This window comes from Pseudonaja textilis, chromosome Z (genome assembly GCF_049901715.1).
Source record: "Pseudonaja textilis isolate UNSWEBS1 chromosome Z, rPseTex1.2, whole genome shotgun sequence".
In the NCBI taxonomy this organism is placed as follows: Eukaryota; Metazoa; Chordata; class Lepidosauria; order Squamata; family Elapidae; genus Pseudonaja; species Pseudonaja textilis.
The window spans coordinates 86,532,796-86,553,956 of NC_142008.1; the positions used below are offsets into that span (position 1 = coordinate 86,532,796).

General features: G+C 37.6%; 1 protein-coding gene across 1 annotated transcript in view; it reads right to left on the reverse strand.

Annotated features, from left to right (window-relative positions):
• The window catches only part of PIP4K2B (phosphatidylinositol-5-phosphate 4-kinase type 2 beta), a 28,746-nt gene extending 11,673 nt beyond the window's left edge, over nt 1-17,073 (reverse strand). The window contains exons 1-6 of the mRNA XM_026720924.2: nt 15,889-17,073; nt 11,879-11,976; nt 5,728-5,824; nt 4,163-4,315; nt 3,015-3,161; nt 1,006-1,044 (exon numbers count right to left, since the gene is read on the reverse strand). Of these exons, the coding sequence (XP_026576709.1) occupies nt 1,006-1,044; nt 3,015-3,161; nt 4,163-4,315; nt 5,728-5,824; nt 11,879-11,976; nt 15,889-16,065 (711 nt within the window). The 5' untranslated portion in view covers nt 16,066-17,073. The remainder of the gene's footprint in view (nt 1-1,005; nt 1,045-3,014; nt 3,162-4,162; nt 4,316-5,727; nt 5,825-11,878; nt 11,977-15,888) is intronic.
• Between the last annotated feature and the right edge of the window lie 4,088 nt (nt 17,074-21,161).

The following is a 21,161-nucleotide window of genomic DNA, read 5'->3' on the forward strand; positions in this document are numbered from 1 at the left end:
GGTTAGGATGGCATCCTTTCCATGGCCATCTTTAATTCAAACCACCATTAAGCTGAGGACTATCTGAAAGGGAGAAGGTCTAAAGGGAAAAATGCTGTTTAAACTGCCTTTGTCTGTGTCTTTATTTTTCTCAATCCCAATAGGAGGAATCTCTGAATAAATGTATTTTAGGAGTCTCAGAGGCAGATCCACTGGCAGTTTTTTTGTTTATAACTGGAGAGACACTATCAATGATTGCATGTTTAAATGTATGCCTGGGCCAACATGCTTGTCTATAGGGGAGAAATGGAAGGAGCGAGGATATCCACTTTTGACTGTTGTCTGAGTTTCTAATAATCTTTTATATGCATTTAGTCAACTCTCAAACATTAAAATCCTACTGTGATTTAGAACAAATATTCTACTCCCAAACAAGAGCTTAAGTCAGAATACAAACATGTTTATTTTGATAAGTACTAATTGCTTAAGAACTAGCTGCCACTTATTTTAATATTGTATCAAGCTACTAACGCTATGCATCATTGCCAGATTCTATTAAACTTTTATATTTTTATATATGATTTTGATTATCAAATACAGCCTTTAAAAAAAAAGCAGCTTCTTTTTAAAACCAAAAAATAATCTTAATTGAAAAAAGAATGCAAAGTCATCATGTGAAGGATAAGAACACAATCACTGTATGCTCTTTCCTTTATCTACCCCATACGTGATGCAAAGTAGCTATCCAAATGCAGTTTAATACATCTTCTCAGCCCCTCCATATGTCACTTTCCTCTCTTATATAGCTCAGGTCAATCCTTCCTAAATTGTCATTTTCCAAAACTTTGCGGGACTACAATTCCCATCATGCTCTCTGGGAGCTTATTGGGTTAAGTTGGGTACTTGTATAACATAGGATCTTTTCTCTAATCCTGTTAGAAGTACTTATACAGAAGTAACATTTTTTAGGTTTATTCAAAACACAAAGTTTTTTATTGTAAATCTTTCTCTAACATTGACTTTTACCTTTTCTTTGTCACTGGCTTCTCTTGCTACTGTTGAGCCCTGAAGGAAAAGTAAAAAATAGAAAGTGATTATTTATTTAAAGAAAAAAGCTTTTTAAAAAACTGATTATGCATCTATAAATTAAGGGCTACTCTAAGCCAGTGCATTTTTCTTTGTCTTATTTACTCTATTTTCGTTTTATAAACATTTAAACCATAAAAAGGTTTTATCTGGGAAAATATTACACTTCCCAGAATTCAGTGGTCGGATTCAAAAATTTTTTACTACCGTTTCTGTGGGCGTGGCTTGATGGGTGCGCTTTGCATGCGCGCATCGAGTTTGCTACTGACTTTCTCCCGCAATCCTGCACTCTCCCTGCATCTTCAACAGCTGACGCGTGGCAATCTGCTGTGCCATGTGAAGCAGCTGAGCTTCAAAACCAGGAAATAAAGGTTAGAATAGAGCCAGGGCAGGTGGGCCCAGCAGCTAATCGTTGGAGTGAACCTGTTTGGCTGAACCGGTAGAATACCACCACTGCCAGAATTGAATACATTGTCAGCTTTACTATGTTAGTTTTAATCGATGCCGCACAGAAAAAGAAGGACCTATAAACTCTGAGATTCTTTCCAACTTTATGATTCTATGATTTAGAAATGACTTATTGAAGGTCAACAGTCTTCTTCTCACTTTCCTATTGTGATCCTCATGGATCACATGGATCCATGAGGATCACATTATCCTCTCCCGCAAGAAGGCATCTATTCTCCATGGCTGAAGGCAGAATGTTTATACAGACAGACTAGCAGGATTCAAAGAACATGCTAAATCTGATCCAGAAAAATAAAATAGAACTGCTATGTTTGTCCAATGAATGAACACTTATGGTTTTATGGATAGCCAGGTTTATACAATATACTAAAACAACACCTGAATTTTTTCATCTCAGTGAACCATAAACTAATTGCCTTTGATCTAGGAAATCAAGTACATCAATGCATTACTGTATGACATTTTTTTGGATGTGTAATGCAGGAATATATGCAAAAATACTTCAATTCTGATTGTCAGCTACTCTTTGCATTATATGCAAACAGAAGTTGTCAAATAGTTATAAGATTACCTGAAACCAAAATATTTCCAAAGAATTAGATTAAAAATTTCTGAGTCAGTTATTCAAAACAAAATATTTACTTCACTCTCCAATGTCATTTAGAAATCCCATTTTGAGGAGGGAGATAGGGAATACGAAATTTGATTTCTCTACTAGCAAATTATAGGAATTAAAAACACTACGATACAACTAGTGAATACCACCACATCTCATTTCACACAGAAAATCTGGAAATAATATTTCTCCTTTTAACTCCGTGGTGAGAGCTTTCCTCTTCCAGCATAAAACTCATACTGAGCGCAAAATTAACACCAGGTCTAATGCTTCAGTGTAGCCATGGTCTACTGGTCTCAACCCTCAGAGAAAACCAACATTCTTATATAAGGAAACCAAACCTTGTGAATATAAAAGTAGTCTTTGACTTATGATTACTATTGAGCTCAAAATATTCATTACTAAGCAAGACAGAAATGCGTTTTGCCTCATTTTATGACCTTTCTTGCCAAGGTTATTAAGAGGTTACCATGGTTGTTAATTTAGTAACAGGGTTATTAAGTGATTCCAGCTTCCCCATTGACTTTGCTTGTCAGAAGGTCACAAAAGATGACACTGCAACTATCATAGTTGCCAAAGATCCAAATGTGATAATGGAGATGTTGCAATGGTCCTAAGTGTGAAAAATGGTCATTCATTTTTTTCAGTGCAGTTGTAATTTCAAATGGTCACTAAACAAATGGTTGTAAGTCGAGGATTACCTATGGTAGCCATGTGAATTATACAAAAATAATATTTTTCAAACAATATCTTCCTTTTTTTCACAACTCCAAGACTCAAGTACCTGCTTATGATTCTAAACTTACAAGTGTGCACCATTTTTTGAGGCCAGAATGTGACACTGTTGAATTCCAGAGATGCTCACCTTGAGATCATATTTCCGATGCACTGTCAACCGGTGACTAAATACATTCCTTGTAACTACCATGTAGGTTTCCACACCATCTACGGTAAGCCTATACATGCCAAGAAACTGGGGTAAAAGTGTATTCCCATGACATTCCACAATGAACTGAAGGGAATAAGGGAAAAAAGGAAAGAATATATAATCAATTAGTGTAGTCTAAAAGCTGCCAAGTTTTTGAGGTTGCCACAGAAGGAAGATTTAGAAGGGCATCTGAGGCACTTTTTAAAGTATCAATATTTCATAATATAACCCGATATGCTAAATTATTTATACTAAATAAAACCAAATGGACAACATCTTTTTATTTTGTAGAATGGTTGAGAATTATTTCATTGGTAAAGCATAATTGTTTTGCTACAACCGTTAATCTTAGAAATAGGGAACATAGTTCTGAGTCTCATTTTGCCAGAATGAAATTGGATAATTACAAGAAAATAATTATTGCAGTCACATTTTTCTTAGCTCAGATCTCTTCAGTTATCATTAAAAAAAACTTATTTTCCGCAATTAGGTTATCTTCTAATTATTGGCCTAAAACTTTCACTGTCCTGAATAGACCAATCAATTCAAGTATGAGTTATTCAAGAGAAACTATTGGTTTAGAACATTTTGATAATGCAGCTAGAATATCCTGAATCGAAAAAAATGAAAATAAAATGAATTTCAGGATAAAATAAAAGGATAAAGAAAAAAATATCCCCACGATACAAAACAAAATCTGTTCATTTGGATGGTAAAAGGGTTTATTGAGCTTTTTCTTTTGATATTCCATCTCCTCCATTTGGAAGATTGCTTCTTTATCACAAGATATAAGTTAATTATGGCAAGTTTTTCCAATAACTGGAAAGTGAAAAAGAAATTGAGGAAAATAGATCTGGGCATATCTGTATCTGATAGTCTCTTCTAAAAAAAAAAATAACGCAGCATAATTCATAGGTTATGCTTGCAATCATCTCATAAACTGAAAGGAAGCAAACTCTTTTTTCAGCTTCTTTTTCTCTTGATGGGAGAGAACAGGATAATTTCTGTAAAATTATCCCCCAAAATATGAGCATCTACTAAAATGCCCACCCAAACAGTATACTTTCTTCCTACATATATTTCACCTGATGGTATTTCTTTAGAATGTTGTGCATCTCTGCAACATCTTCACTTGACACTGCCTTGATGACAAACCGCCGGTCATAGGTGGTAAGGAAGCGAACTCCACATCGCCCGTGGCTATCATTGTATACTGGAGCACTCCGGGTCACAGAATTCTGTGTGGAGATAAGAGAAGAACAAAATCCATACTTGGAAATGATGGTGAAGAGAAGAGCAGACTGACTGGGTATGTCACTGGGTATGGGTAAGTCACAATTGTATAAAACTAGGGACTGGGTATGTCACAATTGTATAAAACTAGACAGCCCATACCCTTTATTTCTGTGTCTCGGTTTAGACACAGAAAAACAAAAGGCAGACAAAAAAACAGAGAGAGTAGGAGCAACTTTCTACCAGATTCCCCACTGAGTTTGCTAATAGAATCTGGCAGGGATCATTGGACAGTTTACCTTCCATTTCCAGCAGGCTGCTGCTTAGTGGGAGAAGGAGTAAGGGATTGAGAGACTGGCTGGGAAACCCTTACATAACATCACATCTAGGCATGTGACTACAGTAGCAACCAGTAGCACTGAAGCAGCCACAATTTCCCAAATTTCATTCCCTGCAGAGGCCTGGACACATTCTGTAAATTAGCTTATTTAAGGTTGCTTCAAAAACTATCTCCCTATGATGTATCATCTCACCTAATTAAAGAACAAGTCAATGAGAATGTAATACTATATAGATGACAACTAAGAGGTATGGGGAAGAAAAGTGCTAGGAACATTGATGGATAAGCTAGCATATAGATGATGCGGAGAAGGAAATCAAAGAGAGCAAGAGGAAGTTCTAGACCTTTCTCTATTCACATCTCAGGCCTGAGTGTTTTCGGTTGAAACCTGAAACAGGATGTTCCAGATTTTAATTTGGCCCACTCAAAATGGTTCTGCTAAACCTCTGTGCCACAAAGTCTTTGTTCTGGGCATAGAACGTTTCTTTACATCAGGGATCTCCAACTCCCCATAAGACTACCAGGTCTTATGTCATTTGGAACCAGGCTGTAGAAGTGATGGATGAGCATGCACACACCTCCATTTGCGCAAGTAGTAGGCAAACACATGCACGCGCAGCACTTCATTTGTGTAAGTGGCAGATGTGCGTGCTCACTGCTCATGCAAATGGAGCTGCATCAGCATACACACGCTTGCTCACCACACAGACGGAAACATCCTCTCTCCCTGCCACCGTTCCATAAAGCCAGAAAGGAGGGGTAACTCTGTTTTACATACAATATCTATTCTTTAGTATAAGTTTCTTCTGTCCTCTTTTTATCTTTCTTTACTCATACTTTCATCATCCTCTCCCCAAACCCATCTTTTTTTTCTATCTACCATTTTTTTCAGCCTGATATATTTCAAATATACAACCTGTTTTGAGGAAAATACAAATGCAATCAATTTAATAAATAATTCAGTCTGATACCAGCTATTGTTGCACAAGATTAGTTTCCAATTATAACAAAGCCAGGAATACTTTAATATCTGAATTATTCAGATAATTGACGTATCTCTTTTAATTTGTTCCCTACCTGATAGTCCTGATCATCAATCCCAAATCTTTCCCGCAGATTTCGGAATACCATTGGACAATACTCCTTAAATTTGAAGCGGCTTGGGAGATTCTCTCTGAAAGTAGCCACAAAGAATTGGTGATTCAATACTGAAAATAGATTAGAAAATTAGACCAGACCAGAATTCTTTATTGGCCAAGTGTGATCAGACACACAAGGAATTTATCTCTGGTGCATAAGCTCACAGTGTACATATAAACAGTAAGTAATAGATCATAGGTCATAATCATAGTTACAATCATTAATCATGTTATAAATAACAATTGATAAATTATAGGAAACCAACAGAAGATAATGGAAATATGAGAAGATGAAAAAAGATGAGAAATGAGACAGTGCTGTGGGAATTAAGTGTTCAGCAGAGTAATGACACAGGGGAAAAAACTATACATCTGGTTGTGCATGCAATGCTCTAAAGGGGAGAAATTGAAATAAATTATGTCCACAATGTCCAGGATATGAGGGGTCTGTAGATATTTTTTCAGTCTTCTTTCTGGTTCATGCAGTATACAGTATAACCTCTGGTCATGACCATAATTTGTTTCATAACTTTGATCGCAACCCGATTTGGTTGTGACCCTAACCAAATTTTAGAAATTTGGCGGTTACAAAAAAAAATGGCACGAAAGGGGAAATCGGCGGTGGGAAAAAACATTTTGTGAATTTTTTGGGTGGAACCTGATTTGGTTGTGGTCAGAGTACAGATCTTCAGTGGAAAGCAGGCTGGTTGGGATCATTTTTGTGCAGTTGATAACTATCCGTTGAAGTCTACGTTTGTTCTGTTTGGTTGTTGTGCAAAACCAGACACTAATAGAGGTACAAATGACAACCTCAATAATTCCTCTGTAAAACTGTATCGGCAGATTCTTGGCATCTGAGCTCTCTGATCTGATACAGGAAGAACATGCTTTGTTGTGCCTTTTTAATGACGTTTCTAATATTAGGTGTCCATTTCAAGTCCTTGGAGATATAGAACCTAGAAACTTGAAAGTCTCTACTGTTGATACTGTTGATATTAGCGTGTAAATGTAAATTTTAAATATACATACTAGATTATTATTTGTTAAATTTATTTGCTGCCTATCTCACCATTACTCTATTACAATAATAAAAGGAAATAAAAATTGAAAGTATAAATAGAACAGAAATAAAATAATAGACTAATAAAATAAACAAAGAAAAAGGAATGCAATGAGAATAATACATTAATATGGTAACCAAAAAGATGGATGAGTGGGGAGCAGAGAGCAAGGGTAGGAAGGATAGGTGGAGTTTGCTATCAATCTAGCAGTTACCTCCAGCCTAATCTCCACACCTCCAGTGGAACTATTGGTCCCCAGGCCAAAGGGACTATATCTTAGCACTGTATGTCTAGTTCTACATTCTTCATACATAACTATTTTTAAAAATGTGTATCTACAGTACATTATGTGATGATGAATTCAGACTTCACTACTACAATGTTCTCCCAGATATGCTGCAATTCTGATTGTGTTGTCTGGGAAATCTGGAACTGTAATGCAATATAGCAACTCAAAGACATTTGATGAAAATCAGGTTGGGTATGTGACTATTGGCTGCTTAATCAAAAACTGTGATTGACTTCTACTGATTACTTACGCTATAATGAAGTTATATTTGTTAATACTGACACTGCTAATACTGTGTAAATGTTAACAATACAGGCACCATCAGGCCTAAGAATAAAAAAAATCTAAAAGAATAAAAAGAAAGGCAAAATGATATATCTTCCACTATGGCATTAGAGAAAGATTAATCAGCTTTAATTAAAGCATATGAGTTGGTTAGTAGCAGTTGTAAAATTTCTGACCTCATATATTGATTGAAAAATCTAGGCAAAATTGTTCAAAGTAATTCATGTAGCATGAAAATAACTTTTTATCATTTCATGTCCTTTTCTTTAGGAGGTCAAGTAAATTATAGTTTTATTTCACCTTAAATTTAAGGTTTTTCTTTCAAATTACATTTGTCTTTTCATGATCAGTCCTAAAATTTTCCCTTCATTAGATAAACTTTTGACAATCTCTGACTATTAGTAGGAGGATTAGACTAAATCTACTCAATAAGTAATCATGGTGGATTAGCCATCTGGATGCATTTTGGAAGCTCACAAACTTAGATAGAAAAGCTATAGACCCTTTTTATAGTCACTTTCCACAAACCCGTTTAAGGCACACTGCCAATGTGGGAAATAATAAATAATCATAAATATTAGTAGACTCTGATCCTATGTGTATTTCTTCAATCTTTTTTTTTAATAGTTTGACTGACATTAACACATTCCAAATTATGCCCTTTGTGATTATAACTTTTGGATATGAAACTGTGAGATACAAACATCCCCTTTTTCACATAATCGCGGCATTTTACAACAGTATTTTTAAAAATTTTGAAGCTTTTTTTCAGTATTTCTGTACAAATTATATAAAATGTGATTACATCCTAAAACTAAAGAGTTAAACAAAACAAATAAATCAAAAACATTTTACATGTTCTCTAATTTATAGAGGTAGATGATTCAAACAGGGGTTGGATACGACAGGGTTAACTTTACGAGCTTCCCTACCCGCTGTGAGCCACTCGCCTGTTAATCGCTCGCCTGTTAATTGTCATTAGCACCCTAAGTGCTGAGAAGCAGCCTTTGAAACAGCCCTCTTTTTCTTCTTTTTAAACTGCAGCTGTGCCTCCTTTGGCAGCTGAAGTTGAAAAATCAGGAAATAAAGGTCAGGTAAGAGCCGGGTGGGCAGGTGGGCAAAAACATCAGCATAGAACTGGTTCTATGCCTGCTGCTCTTCAGAGCTACCGGTTCTACAGAAGTAGACAGAACCAGTAGAAACCCACCCCTGGATCCAAAGCTACATACTTGTGTGTGGCAAAAGTATATGAACTTGTGCTTTCAATAGTTGGTGTGACCTCCTTGGACAGCAATAACTGCAACCAAATGTTTCTGATAACTGTTAACCAGTTTTGTATATTTGTTTGGAGGAAGTTTAGCCAATTTCTCTTTACAGATTAGCTTCAATTTAGGGATGATGGTGGGCTTTCTTGCATGGACTTGCCCATTCCAGGTCTTTCCACAACATTTCTACAGAATTAAGATCAGAACTTTGACTTGGTCATTCCAAAACAATAACTTCCTTCTACTTTAATTATTTTTTGGTTGAAATGCTTATATGTCCTGGGCTATTGTCTTACCGCATGACTCACTTTGTCTTGATAATCAGTTCATGAACATGGATACAGACATTTTCCAGAATTTTATGCTCTTGTTCCCCAGAGGCCCTATGGCAACAACCCATGGCAGCGGGAAGATCTGCCTCAAGACAGAGGGTGCTAAGAAACATCAGATTAAAGCAAGCTGTTTCTGGACTTTGGATGCAGGAATGGCCAATATTAGAACAATGAAAACGGATGCTCGACTGGAACTGTTGACTGAACTCAACCATATGCATTGGGATATCATTGGATTATGTGAAACATGACAAAAATTCCAAACTTTAGTTGAACTTGATAGGATTGGGCTTTACCTACACTAGAGATTCTGTTATGGACAAGGTGGCAAAGTTGGGTTTTTTCATCAACTAAAAGCTGAAAGACTATACTAAAATTTGAAAGTATACCAGACAGAGTAGCCCAACACGTCATTCAATTGAACAAACAATACAAGCTTCAAATCACCCAATCTTACATGCAAACAATAAGCTATTGTGATGATGAGGTTGAAGAGTGTTACAACAATGTGGCCTAGCTTCAAAACAAAGAAAAATGCCAATACGAAATATGAACTGGTGATTTTAATGCAAAAATAGGAAGAAAAATACCTGGAAAAAAAGTGACTGGCCCATATGGAAGTGGTGAATGAGATAATAGAAGCAACAGATTTTGCTAAAGGATAGGAACTTTATATCATGAACTCATTTTATGAGAAAAAAGTTAGCAGAAATTGGACATGGAAGAGTCCATCTGGGTACAAAAGCAAAGTTGACTACATCATGGCTAGTGATAAAATCATATTCTGCAACTGTACTATCATCAATTGTTTTAATGTTGGAAGTGACTTTAGAATGATACAAACTAAAGTGAAGATAAGCATGTGGAAAAGACCATATAAAAATAATAAACACACCATGAAAAACAAAAATGAGTGATAATTTGTTAATGCCATAAAATGTTTAAAATAAAATAAAATCCTCCTTTCAGTCATCTGCAAGGCTTTCACCAAAATAATAGCAAAAGGAATATTGAGAACATTAAATGATGCACAGCCAAATGAGCAGGCAGGGTTCAAAGTGTCCACAGCACAATGGATCACATCCAGGTTGTTCAGCAAGTCACTGAAAGGCACAATGAGTATACCATGTCATTATGCATGGCTTTCATTGACTACGAAAAGGTGTTTGATTCAGTATTCCAGAAAGCAATAATTAATGCATTGGTCGGTCAAGGTACAGACATTATTTACATAAACCTACTACAATCAATATATGAAAAAACAATGGTGACAATTTGCCTTAATGATCTTAAAAATACATGCTCAGCAATACAAGACAAGATAGAAAGATCTGCAATGGATTGGACAACAAAGGAAAGCATACAATATTATCAAGAGAGTGAAAAAATCAAAATGGAAATGGGCTGGTCACATAATAAGAAAAAACTGATTGCAGTAGACAAAGGCAATCATAGAATGGATCCCACTTGATAAAAAGCTTCCACAAAAGAGACCTAAAACAAGATGGATTGATAACATCAGTATGTATTACAAGACCAATTGGCAAAAGGAAGCTCAGAGTCATATTGGTTGGAAACATGCAGAACAGGCCTTCTTTATTTAGCTTACCACCACCACCACCACCACCACCATCATCATCATGATTATCTTAGCCATTGTGTATCCACTTCACGAAGAATGCCTCTTCCGTATGTTTCCAATCAATATGACTCTGAGCTTCCTTTTGCCAATTGGGCACACAATACTTGCTGATGTTGTCAATTCATGATGATGATGATAATAGGCTAAATAAAGAAGGAAAGTTCTCTTTATATCTACAAAACATTCTTGATCCATTAAAAATTGTTGTCCAAACTATACATATTATTAAAATTATACTAGTGGCATTAATGGAAAAACATTAAGAATCATCTAATTATTAAAAGTTGATCTAGGTTGCCTGACAATTGTAATCTCACCAAAGGTTAACATGGTTGCTCGAGATTAAGTCTCCTTCAAAGCATATTGGGGATGAGTCAATGATGCCACCTTGACCCCTAGTGCGTATACTTTAATCCTTCCCTGAAGTCAAGTTGGCTGCCAAGGACCAGCATCAACAAGTATCTATCAAGCTCAGCTCTCCCAACCTAACATTTCTAACATTGGAGTCAGTTTGCTTTCTATTCTATATTCAAATCTCAAGGTTTGTTGGGATGTAAAATCTCATTTAATATTTCTAAACTGCTTTTCCAACAAGCATTTTAAAATAAAAAAGTGGATTAGGACATAGATATATAAGTAAAAAAATAAATAAATTCCAAAAGGCATCAGAAAAACAGCAGTAGAAAACAAATGTCCAACAAATTATCAGCTAGCTTTAAAAACCACAATGAATAGTTAATATGGCTTCTAAAGTATTCAGAGATATGCATCGGAAACGTTAATGACTTGTAACCTATTATTTCTTTGATTTCTACTACACTGTATCAAACATGACACACATAATAGATCTAAAGAATAGGGAGGCATAAGAAGAAATAGATACCCCTTAAATATGCTGGTCCGTCAAAATACAGTAATACTTGAGTAGTCAACACATTTAGTACAGAAGGGATTTTACTCTCTGTGTCCTGGTTTTATCAGAAAATGAATTGTGGCCTTCCAATCAAATCCATTCACGGCTGGACATAGAGCACATTCAGACAAATGAATTGTGCTGAATTCTTTTATAATAGTTGTGTTTCTTTCATGTTACATTGTCTTCTGTAACATTCTGATTTGTGTCATTATATATTCATAACAAGCCATTTATTCAGATACTGAAGTTAAATGGGGAAAGGGGAAGTATATTTTAATCAAAAAATATGTATTACTCACTTATTGAAAAGATGATTGTCCACTTTAATCTTGCTGTAGGCTTTAAAGTCATCTGGCATTAACATAACAGGGACAGGGACATTACTCAACTCATTAATCTGCAAAAGAAATGCAACATCTAAACAGGATGTGAGGGAAAAAAGAAAGGAAGTCACCTGAATTGTTGGAATGTACAATGGTAGAGCCAATAAATCCCATTAATGTTTATTGGCAGTTTCAACATTAAATGAATATGATGAAGAAAGTATAGTTATATTCTATGAAAGGGGTGATATTTATTGAAAAAAGAAATCATAGGTATCTGAGTGTTTTAGGTTACGTCATCTACATCATCATCATGAGCAGTTGCTATCTCTAGTTTGTATAATTTATATGGCACTGTAACGTTTCTCTTCCTCTTTCTCAATTTTTATACAGATAATTATGTCTATATTAATAATTTCAGGTCTGTCCTAATCACTCATACTTTTAATTAATCATCCAATTGTATTTTGATGCTAAGATGTGCTTGAAAGTATGGTAATCACCTGTTAAAATGTTATTTTTCTTATTAGTTTGTTTTTTCTCAACTTCATGTGCTACACTATATATAAATTTGTATTTGGCCAATAATTTTCCATCAGATAAAATCATCCAGTTCTAAACAAGATGATAGATGTTAAATATATTCAACTCTGATTATCAAAGCATTTTTATTCAATAGTATTTATTGCTACTGCAATAACAATACACTTTCCACCCGTAATGTAGCATATAAACAAACACCTAAATAAAGTGACTTGGAGATGACACTTTGTTCGTATAAATAATACTCACCAAACATTCACAAATATTCATATTCATTGCAAATATTTGCCAGTAACTTCTAAATAATTAAACCTATTGAAATTGCATTGCATGAACCAAATTTAGGCATCTACAGATTTTTTTTTCTTCCTTGTTTTCTCTAAAGTAGGACCCACTTTTTCAGATCAAGTCAATATTGATCCATTAAGAATAGACTGACTGGTTTGTTTCCCGATCCAGTCATTGTGGGCTGAAAGAGAAGCCAGCTTTCATGTCTAAGACAGGATTAGAATTCAGTCTCCTGTTTCTGGATGTTGCCTTAACAACTAGACCAGTGGTGGCTAACCTTTTTGGGCTCCTGTGCCAAAAACTGTGTGCGATTAGCATGTGCTCACTCACATGCCAGCACCCAGAACGCAATCCCCCCATGCCCCCTACGCAGGCATGTGTAATCCCCCACCACCACCATCACCCCCTTACCTGCACTGTGGCTCACAGTTGATTTTTTGGCTAGTTTGAGGCCTTTTTCAGCCTCCCAGAAGCTTGGAAAAAGCCTCTGCCAGGCTTTTCAGGCCAAATAATATGCTGGTTTCAACACTTCTGATATTACAGGAAGTGATGAAATGGGCCTATTTGGTCTGAAAAGCCTTGCAGAGGCTTTTTCCAAGATTCTGGGAGGCCGAAAAAGGCCTGAAACCAGCTGAAAAATCAGCTGTGAGGCACGCGCATGCACAGTGAGTTAAGTTTGCCCGCGGCTCGCGTGCTGGCACAAATGGCTCTGCATGCCACTTGTGGCACACGTGCTATAGGTTCGCCATCATGGCACTAGATCATATTCCCTCTCAGTTAAGCACCTACAAATAAATCTTGCTTAATTTCTATTCTTTAGCAACAATGGTGCCAAATAAAGAGACTTATTCCTAGTCCTCAATGTTCTGTCTGTTGCAACTCTGTCACAGGAACAAAATTTGGGCCCACTTGAATCCATCTTAATTTACAACTGCTCATTTACCCACTGCTGCTAGCTGGTCCTACCTGCTACTATGCCCACCAAAGGAGCCTGTGGCACAGTGGTTAGAGTGCAGTACTGCAAGCTTCTTCTGCTGCAGCCAGCTGCCTACAATTTGTCAGTTCAAATCCCTCCAGGCTCAAGGTTGACTCAGCCTTCCATCCTTCTGAGGTGGGTAAGATGAGGATCCAAATTGTTGGGGGCAATATGCTGACTCTGCAAAATGTTTAGAGAGGGCTGTAAAGCACTATAAAGCGGTATATAAGTCTAAGTGCTGTTGCTATTACATCATAAGCCACTACTGCACAGAACCTCGTTTTGCATCAGTGTAGCTGAGATTTCTCTCATGTCCAACCCAAAGCCTTTTGAAAAAGATGTTTGGCATATAAACAAAAGCCCCATCATAAAAGAACCTTTCTAGCCAAATCTTTCACATGCCAGGCTTCTTTCTTGAAAGAAAGTCCCAGGTGGGGCAACTGGGGCATGAATGAGGCCCAGGCTGGCATGTAAATAGAAATGCTGGCTGGGGGTGCAAGAGAAGTCTAGGCTGCACTGGCCCAAAAGAAGGAAATGCAAAAAAAGGTCCCAGCTAGTACTGTAGTGATGTACGATGTACGGATAAGGACTAAGCTAGTGGGTAGCCAAAAGGGGAAGACTGGGGAGAAGACGGGCAAATAAGGGGAGTTCGAGTGTCAGAGGAGGCAGTTCCTTATGTTACCAAAGCATGGAGAGGAGAGGGACAAAGTTGGGAGTGACTTGGATCAGAATGTGTGTCCTCACCAAATGACCCGTGAAATTCAGTTAATGACAAAAATCAGTGCTTGTCAGTGCTAAGCAATGTAGTCATGTGATGTTACACGTCATGACTGCATCCCTTAACAACAAAAATTTGACTTGCAATTACCATTGTTAACCGTAGACTATTTGTGTAATCTTCCAGATGTTGCTGAATGAATATTCCCAGCAAACTCAGGAAACATGATTGATTATAAAAAAAAAACACTAGGATTTGTAGTCCATCAACATCAAAATTTTCCATTCAGATATGTACATACACAGGGCTTGTAAGACTGATATAAAAAAATATCTCCACTTGTCATGACTGATACTTTTGAAAGAAATATTCTCAATTTCTTTGGGACCATCTTACTAACTAAAGTTTGTAAAGTTTGCCGGTGAATATTTTTTAGTAACCTTCCTCTAAACTGCCTCTTTTCAGATATTCTGGGGCTACTAGTTGACAATGCTCACTAGGATTTCTAAGATGTATACAGTTCTGTCCCTGGACTCTAGAATGGCAAGACCCTTTTATTACTTTGTACAACTGAGACAATCCTCAAATATATTCAGACAGATTCCAACAAAATGATTTATCATAATATTTATAGACATTTCAGAATTATATAGTATTATTTTGGATATTGAAAAAAATGATCATCTGTTATCTCTTCTTAACTCAGAGGAGTTACATTCCTGCTTTATGAAGATCATTATCCAGGCAAGCAGAAAATCAAAACTCATCCTTGGTAAAGAATAAGCAAGGAGGGATTTACTGAACCTGGAATGACAACATAGGTTACAAAAACCAGAATCTGCTGTTGAGGATTTGAAGCTACAATCCTATATACAGTGCAGTGTTCCTAAACTCAAGAGTTGACTTCAGAATAAACATAATCTCCTGGTTTGTTCTAAAAACTAAAACTGTGCAGCAATCCTGATTTTGAAGGAAAAAGGTGATTCAACAAAAATGTTGTTCCTTCTTAAATCAAGTTCAGGAAAAGCACAGCTTTTTAAAGAATACGTACCATACAATACATACCCACCCACTTGCTCCAGTTCCACCAAATTCCCTTTCACATGTGTGAGAAGAAAGATTATAGTAAAGAACCACTATCTCCTGTAGAGGAAGATTTTGAAATTCATTCAACACAGAATTGCTTCCTCTTTGTAATTATTTTAGAAATGTTTACCTGCTTTCCATTTTAAAATGCCTTTCGCTACAATTTTCCAATGTTTGTTTTCATGCAAGATATGAATTCTAATATATAGATACCAAAATAAAGATGTTTACCGTGTGCCTAATAATCAACACGAGATGCTATATAATAGTTGTAAGAAGAGACAAATATTCAATGGCAGAATGTGCCTCTCTAGTCTGAGAGGTCTTAAGTTCAAAGAGGTGGGAAGTGCACTGTGGGAAGTAGTTCTTGCTCACCGTGTGGTTGACTCCCCACATAAGGACACTCAGGAGCGGTTCAGAGGCTCGAAAGAGTTTCACTTTCTGGCAAACGAAATGCTTCTTCTTTGTCTTGGTCTTGGAAGCACTGAGGGCAGCACCTATAGCTGAGCTGGCGCTTGCAGCTGCTGTGCCTCCGGTACAGTTTGAAGCCATGGCAGAGAGTGTGTCCCTGGGGCTGCTAGAACAAATATTGGCCTCCTCCTAAAAGCAGAGTTTTTTCATGCCTCTCCTTGGGCCCCTCCAACCTGGGCAGTCATGTCAAAATGCTCTCCAAGAAAAGGCCCAGATTTCTGCTCCTTCAGTACTCAAGGCACTCTCCCCTCCTCACTCTTTGTGGATAGGACTTGTGCCAGCTCAAAATGGCACCAATGGGTACCTAGGCTGGTTAGATTTGACACCTCCTTGCAAGGTACCACTAGAACCAACCTCTCATTGGTACCACCACTGATGCCACCTTTTAAAACTTGAAGTGGTGCTTCTTCTTGCCTTTTTCCCGACCTTCAGATTACAGTGGGCCGTTAAAGGCACCGCTTCTATTCTTCTCCGCTCAACCGCAGTTGAATGTCATCCGAATCCGAGGTACTTCTTTAATTCTCCCTATAAATCCCCCAAAATGGTACCATCCAGCCCTCCCGTTTCCACCTAGATCAGTCCCAGTGCAATTAAGTCAGCCGTATCCCTCTGCCCTCCGCCCCCAATAAAAACCGTCCACAACAGTACCACCTTTGCTCCACCCTTCGTTCTTCTGTTCTTTTCCCTCCACCTAATTCAGCGGAATCACCCAAATAGATAGGAGATACACACAGGTGCACATGCACACGCACCAATCACAACAGTACCACCCACAGGCACACACCCTTCCCCTCGTTACAAGCAAGAGTTCCGTTCAGAGAACCGGGCACCACACCATAACTCTCCTTTCACATCATAGTTAGATCCAAGCCCCACCCCCTGTCAGTTTTCGAATAGTAATGTCTGCCTCCCTCCCCAAGTGAGCCTAACTTTAACCCCCTTTTATAACATAGTTCGATTAGTTTCATCCGCTATGAATATATCGCCCCACCCCAACTTCCCCCCCATGCTTCCCTTTCCGTGGTTTGCTCCACCGCAGAACAAGTTGTGCCATCGACTTCTGCGCAAAGGAGGCGTCAAGATGGCGACGAATAAAGGGAGGGGCGAGAGGAATGTTCCATTTCTATTTGAGAAATTGAAGGAGGAAAGTACTGTAGTAATAGTTCATTTAAAAAGAATCAAGGAATTGTGACAAAGTAAAGTGGTTTGGATTAATATGTCAAAATAACGCGCAGTTAGCAAATCCACTTTTTCTTTAATTGCCTTTCTTGAAAAGATAGTTTGTCCCGAAGAGAGTGATGTATTAAATAGGTTGGTATTTCTCCGTTTTACGGACCAAATAACCAATCAACAACGGAGCACCTAGAGTTATGAATGGGAAATTATGACTATATGTCACAGAAGAGTTCTGCTTTAAAGACCGCGCCTCTTCTGGTAGGAGTAGCGGTTGCTAAAAGAATAAGTGAAAAAAATTCTGGTTTTCTGCAGAACATTCATCTAGTAGTTTAATTGCTGGTCACTTTCTTCCGTTTTGTGCTGTCCTAGCAAAGCTTTGGTTTTCCATCCATTTAATCTGTCAACCAACTGTTTTTCCTTATTTTCTGCAATTGTCTCTGTTGTTTTTATAATGTTCTCTGTTTTCACAGCCTGCAGCAGTTTTTTTATACTTTGATTCAGATAGTCATTCAAACTTCATTTTTACTTCTTTACAGTTTGATGGATTTGCAATAGCCCTCTGCCCCCTACTCTTCGTGGATGTAAAGTGTGGTACATATTCAAAAATTTGTATGTTTTCTGCTCCACGTTTTCCAGTTTGGCCACAGTCCAGTTGATGATTCCAGCTGGGTAGCATATCACTGGAACTGCCCATGTATTACTGGCTTTAATTAGGTTTCCAGCGTTCAATTTTAATTTTAATTTTTTGCAGACTCTCCTGATGTATTCCTTTTGCATTGACTCTTTGACTTTTCCATTCAAAATTTTATATGCTTCCAATATGCCTAGGTATTGTAACCTTCATCATTTGCTAATGCTTTCACTATGCTTCCATTTCCCAGTTCTACTCCTATTTTTTCCTCGCTGCATGGATAATATAGGACATTCTTCAAGTCCAAAGTTAATTCTGATGTCACTACTGAACAATTGAACTGTGATGAATATTGATTCAAGTTCAGTGGGGCTGTTTGGGGGATAATGTTAGATTCCTCACCAAATAATGTTGACATTGCACCAATAAAATATTAGACTTGGTGTGTGTGACCACTGTTTCAAATTGGACCTGTGACAATCTGGAATAGATGCATAGCCATCATGGAGGTCATGAATTCTTGAACTGCTTCTGAAGCTGAACACAAGGAAGGCAGATTGAAGTCATGCAAAATCAGAAGTCTGGAGAATTCCACTGCTAATCCAGAGATGGACTCTTTAACAGCTTAGGCAAGGAAGTTACTATACAACAGGGAGGTCGGTACAACAGCAACAAGCTCAGCTGATTCTGGGGTCTGACAATTCCCTATGGCCAACTGCCACAGCCAACTCACTACAGCCAACTTGCGGTGGCCAACTTGCCATGGGAAAGCTCACTTCAGGGCAAGAGTTGCACTAATATCAAAGAAATGGTGGAATAGAATCATTAAAGGTTGTAAAAAGAGGGACAAAATGAAATGTGAATGACAAAAATTAATTTTTTATTTTTTTTAAATAATTGAATTGTTAAATTGTCCAGCAATGAGTTATCCTTTGGCAAGTTGTCTCATGGCAAGTTGGCTGTGATGAGTTGGCCATGAGTTGACTGTGGTGAGTTGGCTGCAGCGAATTGGCTGTGGTGAGTTGTCCCATTCTGCTGATCTCGTGAGTTCAGTATCAAAACAGGGTCTTGAAGCAGAAACATGGGGAGCAAGGTCCTTGGAGAGCCTTCTAATGCTGGGAAGAATATAAGGAAAGAGAAGGGGAAGCAACTGAAGATGAAATATGAAGTGATGAGACTACTGTGAGACAGTCCATAGATATATCTGACCAGATATAGTAAAGACATAATCATAAATAGAATGGCCCGTGTTACACCACTGCTTCATGAGCTGCACAGATGCTCATTTTCTTCTGGGTGCAGTTCAAGGTGTTAGAGAAGACACTCTACTTGTGTTGGTAGAGGAAGCCTGCTGAAGATCCTGTCAGTCAATTCCCAATTGAAAAGATTCAGAAGAGCCTACTCTGCTGTAGTGCTGGCCCTCTGTAACATCCTGACCCCAGATAAGGTTACCTTCTCCTCCTATCCTTCCACAAGGGCCTGAAGACATGGATTTGCTAGTTGGCTAGGGAACCAGTAGAGGAATTTGTCACTGGAGGTGGTTGCTGGACTAACTAGCTGACTCACTTCCCCCCTGCACTTCCTTCTGTTCCTGTGTTCATTTTTTCATATTGTATTTTCACTGTTTATTTTTATGGATTCATTACTTTACTATTGTCGTTTTTACATTTTTAAAAACCATTTTCTACCTTATTTTTGCAAGCCACACAGAGTAGCTCTATTGCAAAATGTACAAATACTTTTAACAAACAAAGCCATGCCAAGGCATTTTTCTCTCTGATTGTATCTGCATGGAGCTATCCAAATCTTGTACAAGCAAGTGTCCCACCCAATCTCCACCAATCAGCCTGGCACCCATATATTTCCTGAGTTTTATTATGAACAAACAAGATTATTCAGTTTCTTGTTAGGCTTCATGTCATCATTTAGGAGCAGTTATTTAAGATGTGTACTATCTAATTCAGTAGAATCAGTTTCATGGCTTGTCTCCTGCTGTCTGATTATGACTTATTTTCATTAGACCCCTATCTAGTTTAGCTTTGAAAGTCACAAAGAATTCAATCATTCCAGTTGTCATTCAGACCACTATTTCTCTTTTACAGATAAATTGCCCTATAAGAAAGAGGCTATTGATTAAAAAGCCTTTACTATAGTCATATGATTTTAACACCTACATGGCAGTAACCAATATTTTGTTCAAAGTGAAGCTAATAGTTAACAGTTGAAAACAGTACAGCTCCAAGAGCTTTTAATGAAATGGATCATCTTGATCTTTTCCCAGATTTGCCTTGGCTATTCTGTTGAATGATTTGTAGTGAGACGGGAAGCATTACTCTTGTATTACTGCTATATTTCTTTGTAGATTTTGATGCCATTGAGAACATTAGACTATTTGAGAAACTAGGGACATGGAGACATGCCTATGTTGTTTCCATTATTTTGGGGGACACAGATAGACAGCAACATTGTAATTTTTGTTTGACCACTTTGAAATGGTCATGAATGGAGATTACACGAGGTTCCATTTTCTCATCCGTGTTAATGTCTGCATGAATCCATTGTGAAGAATCATTTGTAATTTGGAGTTAAATTGCCAGCAGTTAACAGGTCATCCTCACTTAGCGGCTGTCTTATTTAGTGACCATTCAAAGTTATGATAAGTGCTGAAAAAGTAATTTTAAGACCAGTTCACACACTTATAAATGATGCTGCATTCCACAGTCACGATTGCCATTTATGCACTTTACAGCTGGCTTCTGACAAGCAAATCAATGCAGAAGTCAGCATTAAAATTGTGAATCCATTCACGTGACTAGCAGGGACTTGCACTTGTGTGCAAAGCTTCGCATGAGTGGAGGGCATTTGTGCTTGTGTGTGAAGCTATGCATGAGGGGAGCTTTGCACAAGTGCAAGTGCCTGCTGCTTGCATGAATGGAACTTCGTGCCTGAGCGCAAGCACCCTCCACTCAAGCGCCCTCTGCTCATGCAAGTGGAGCTTCATGTGCACACACTTGCTCATTTCTCCTGTGGCCTGGTTTTTAACAGGCTGCAGCCTAGTAGTGGGCTAAAACCCAGGGGTTGAGGACTGCAATACCAGATGAACAATAACACATGACATATTACACCATATTATTTATTTTAGAAAGACTAAATGGAGAAGCCGTGTATAAAAATGAAGTACACCGTAGGATTTCCATAGATATGAAGTGGTTAAGTAGCAATCAGGTACTGCTAATCAAGTACCCTTGATCAATTGATCATTAGCAAGCATGACTTCCTCTATAAAATCCGAAGTTTTAGGAGTTTGATCCTCAGAATTGAGGTGTGTGTTAAAACAATGCCAAATAAAGACATTAGCAGTGATCCTAGA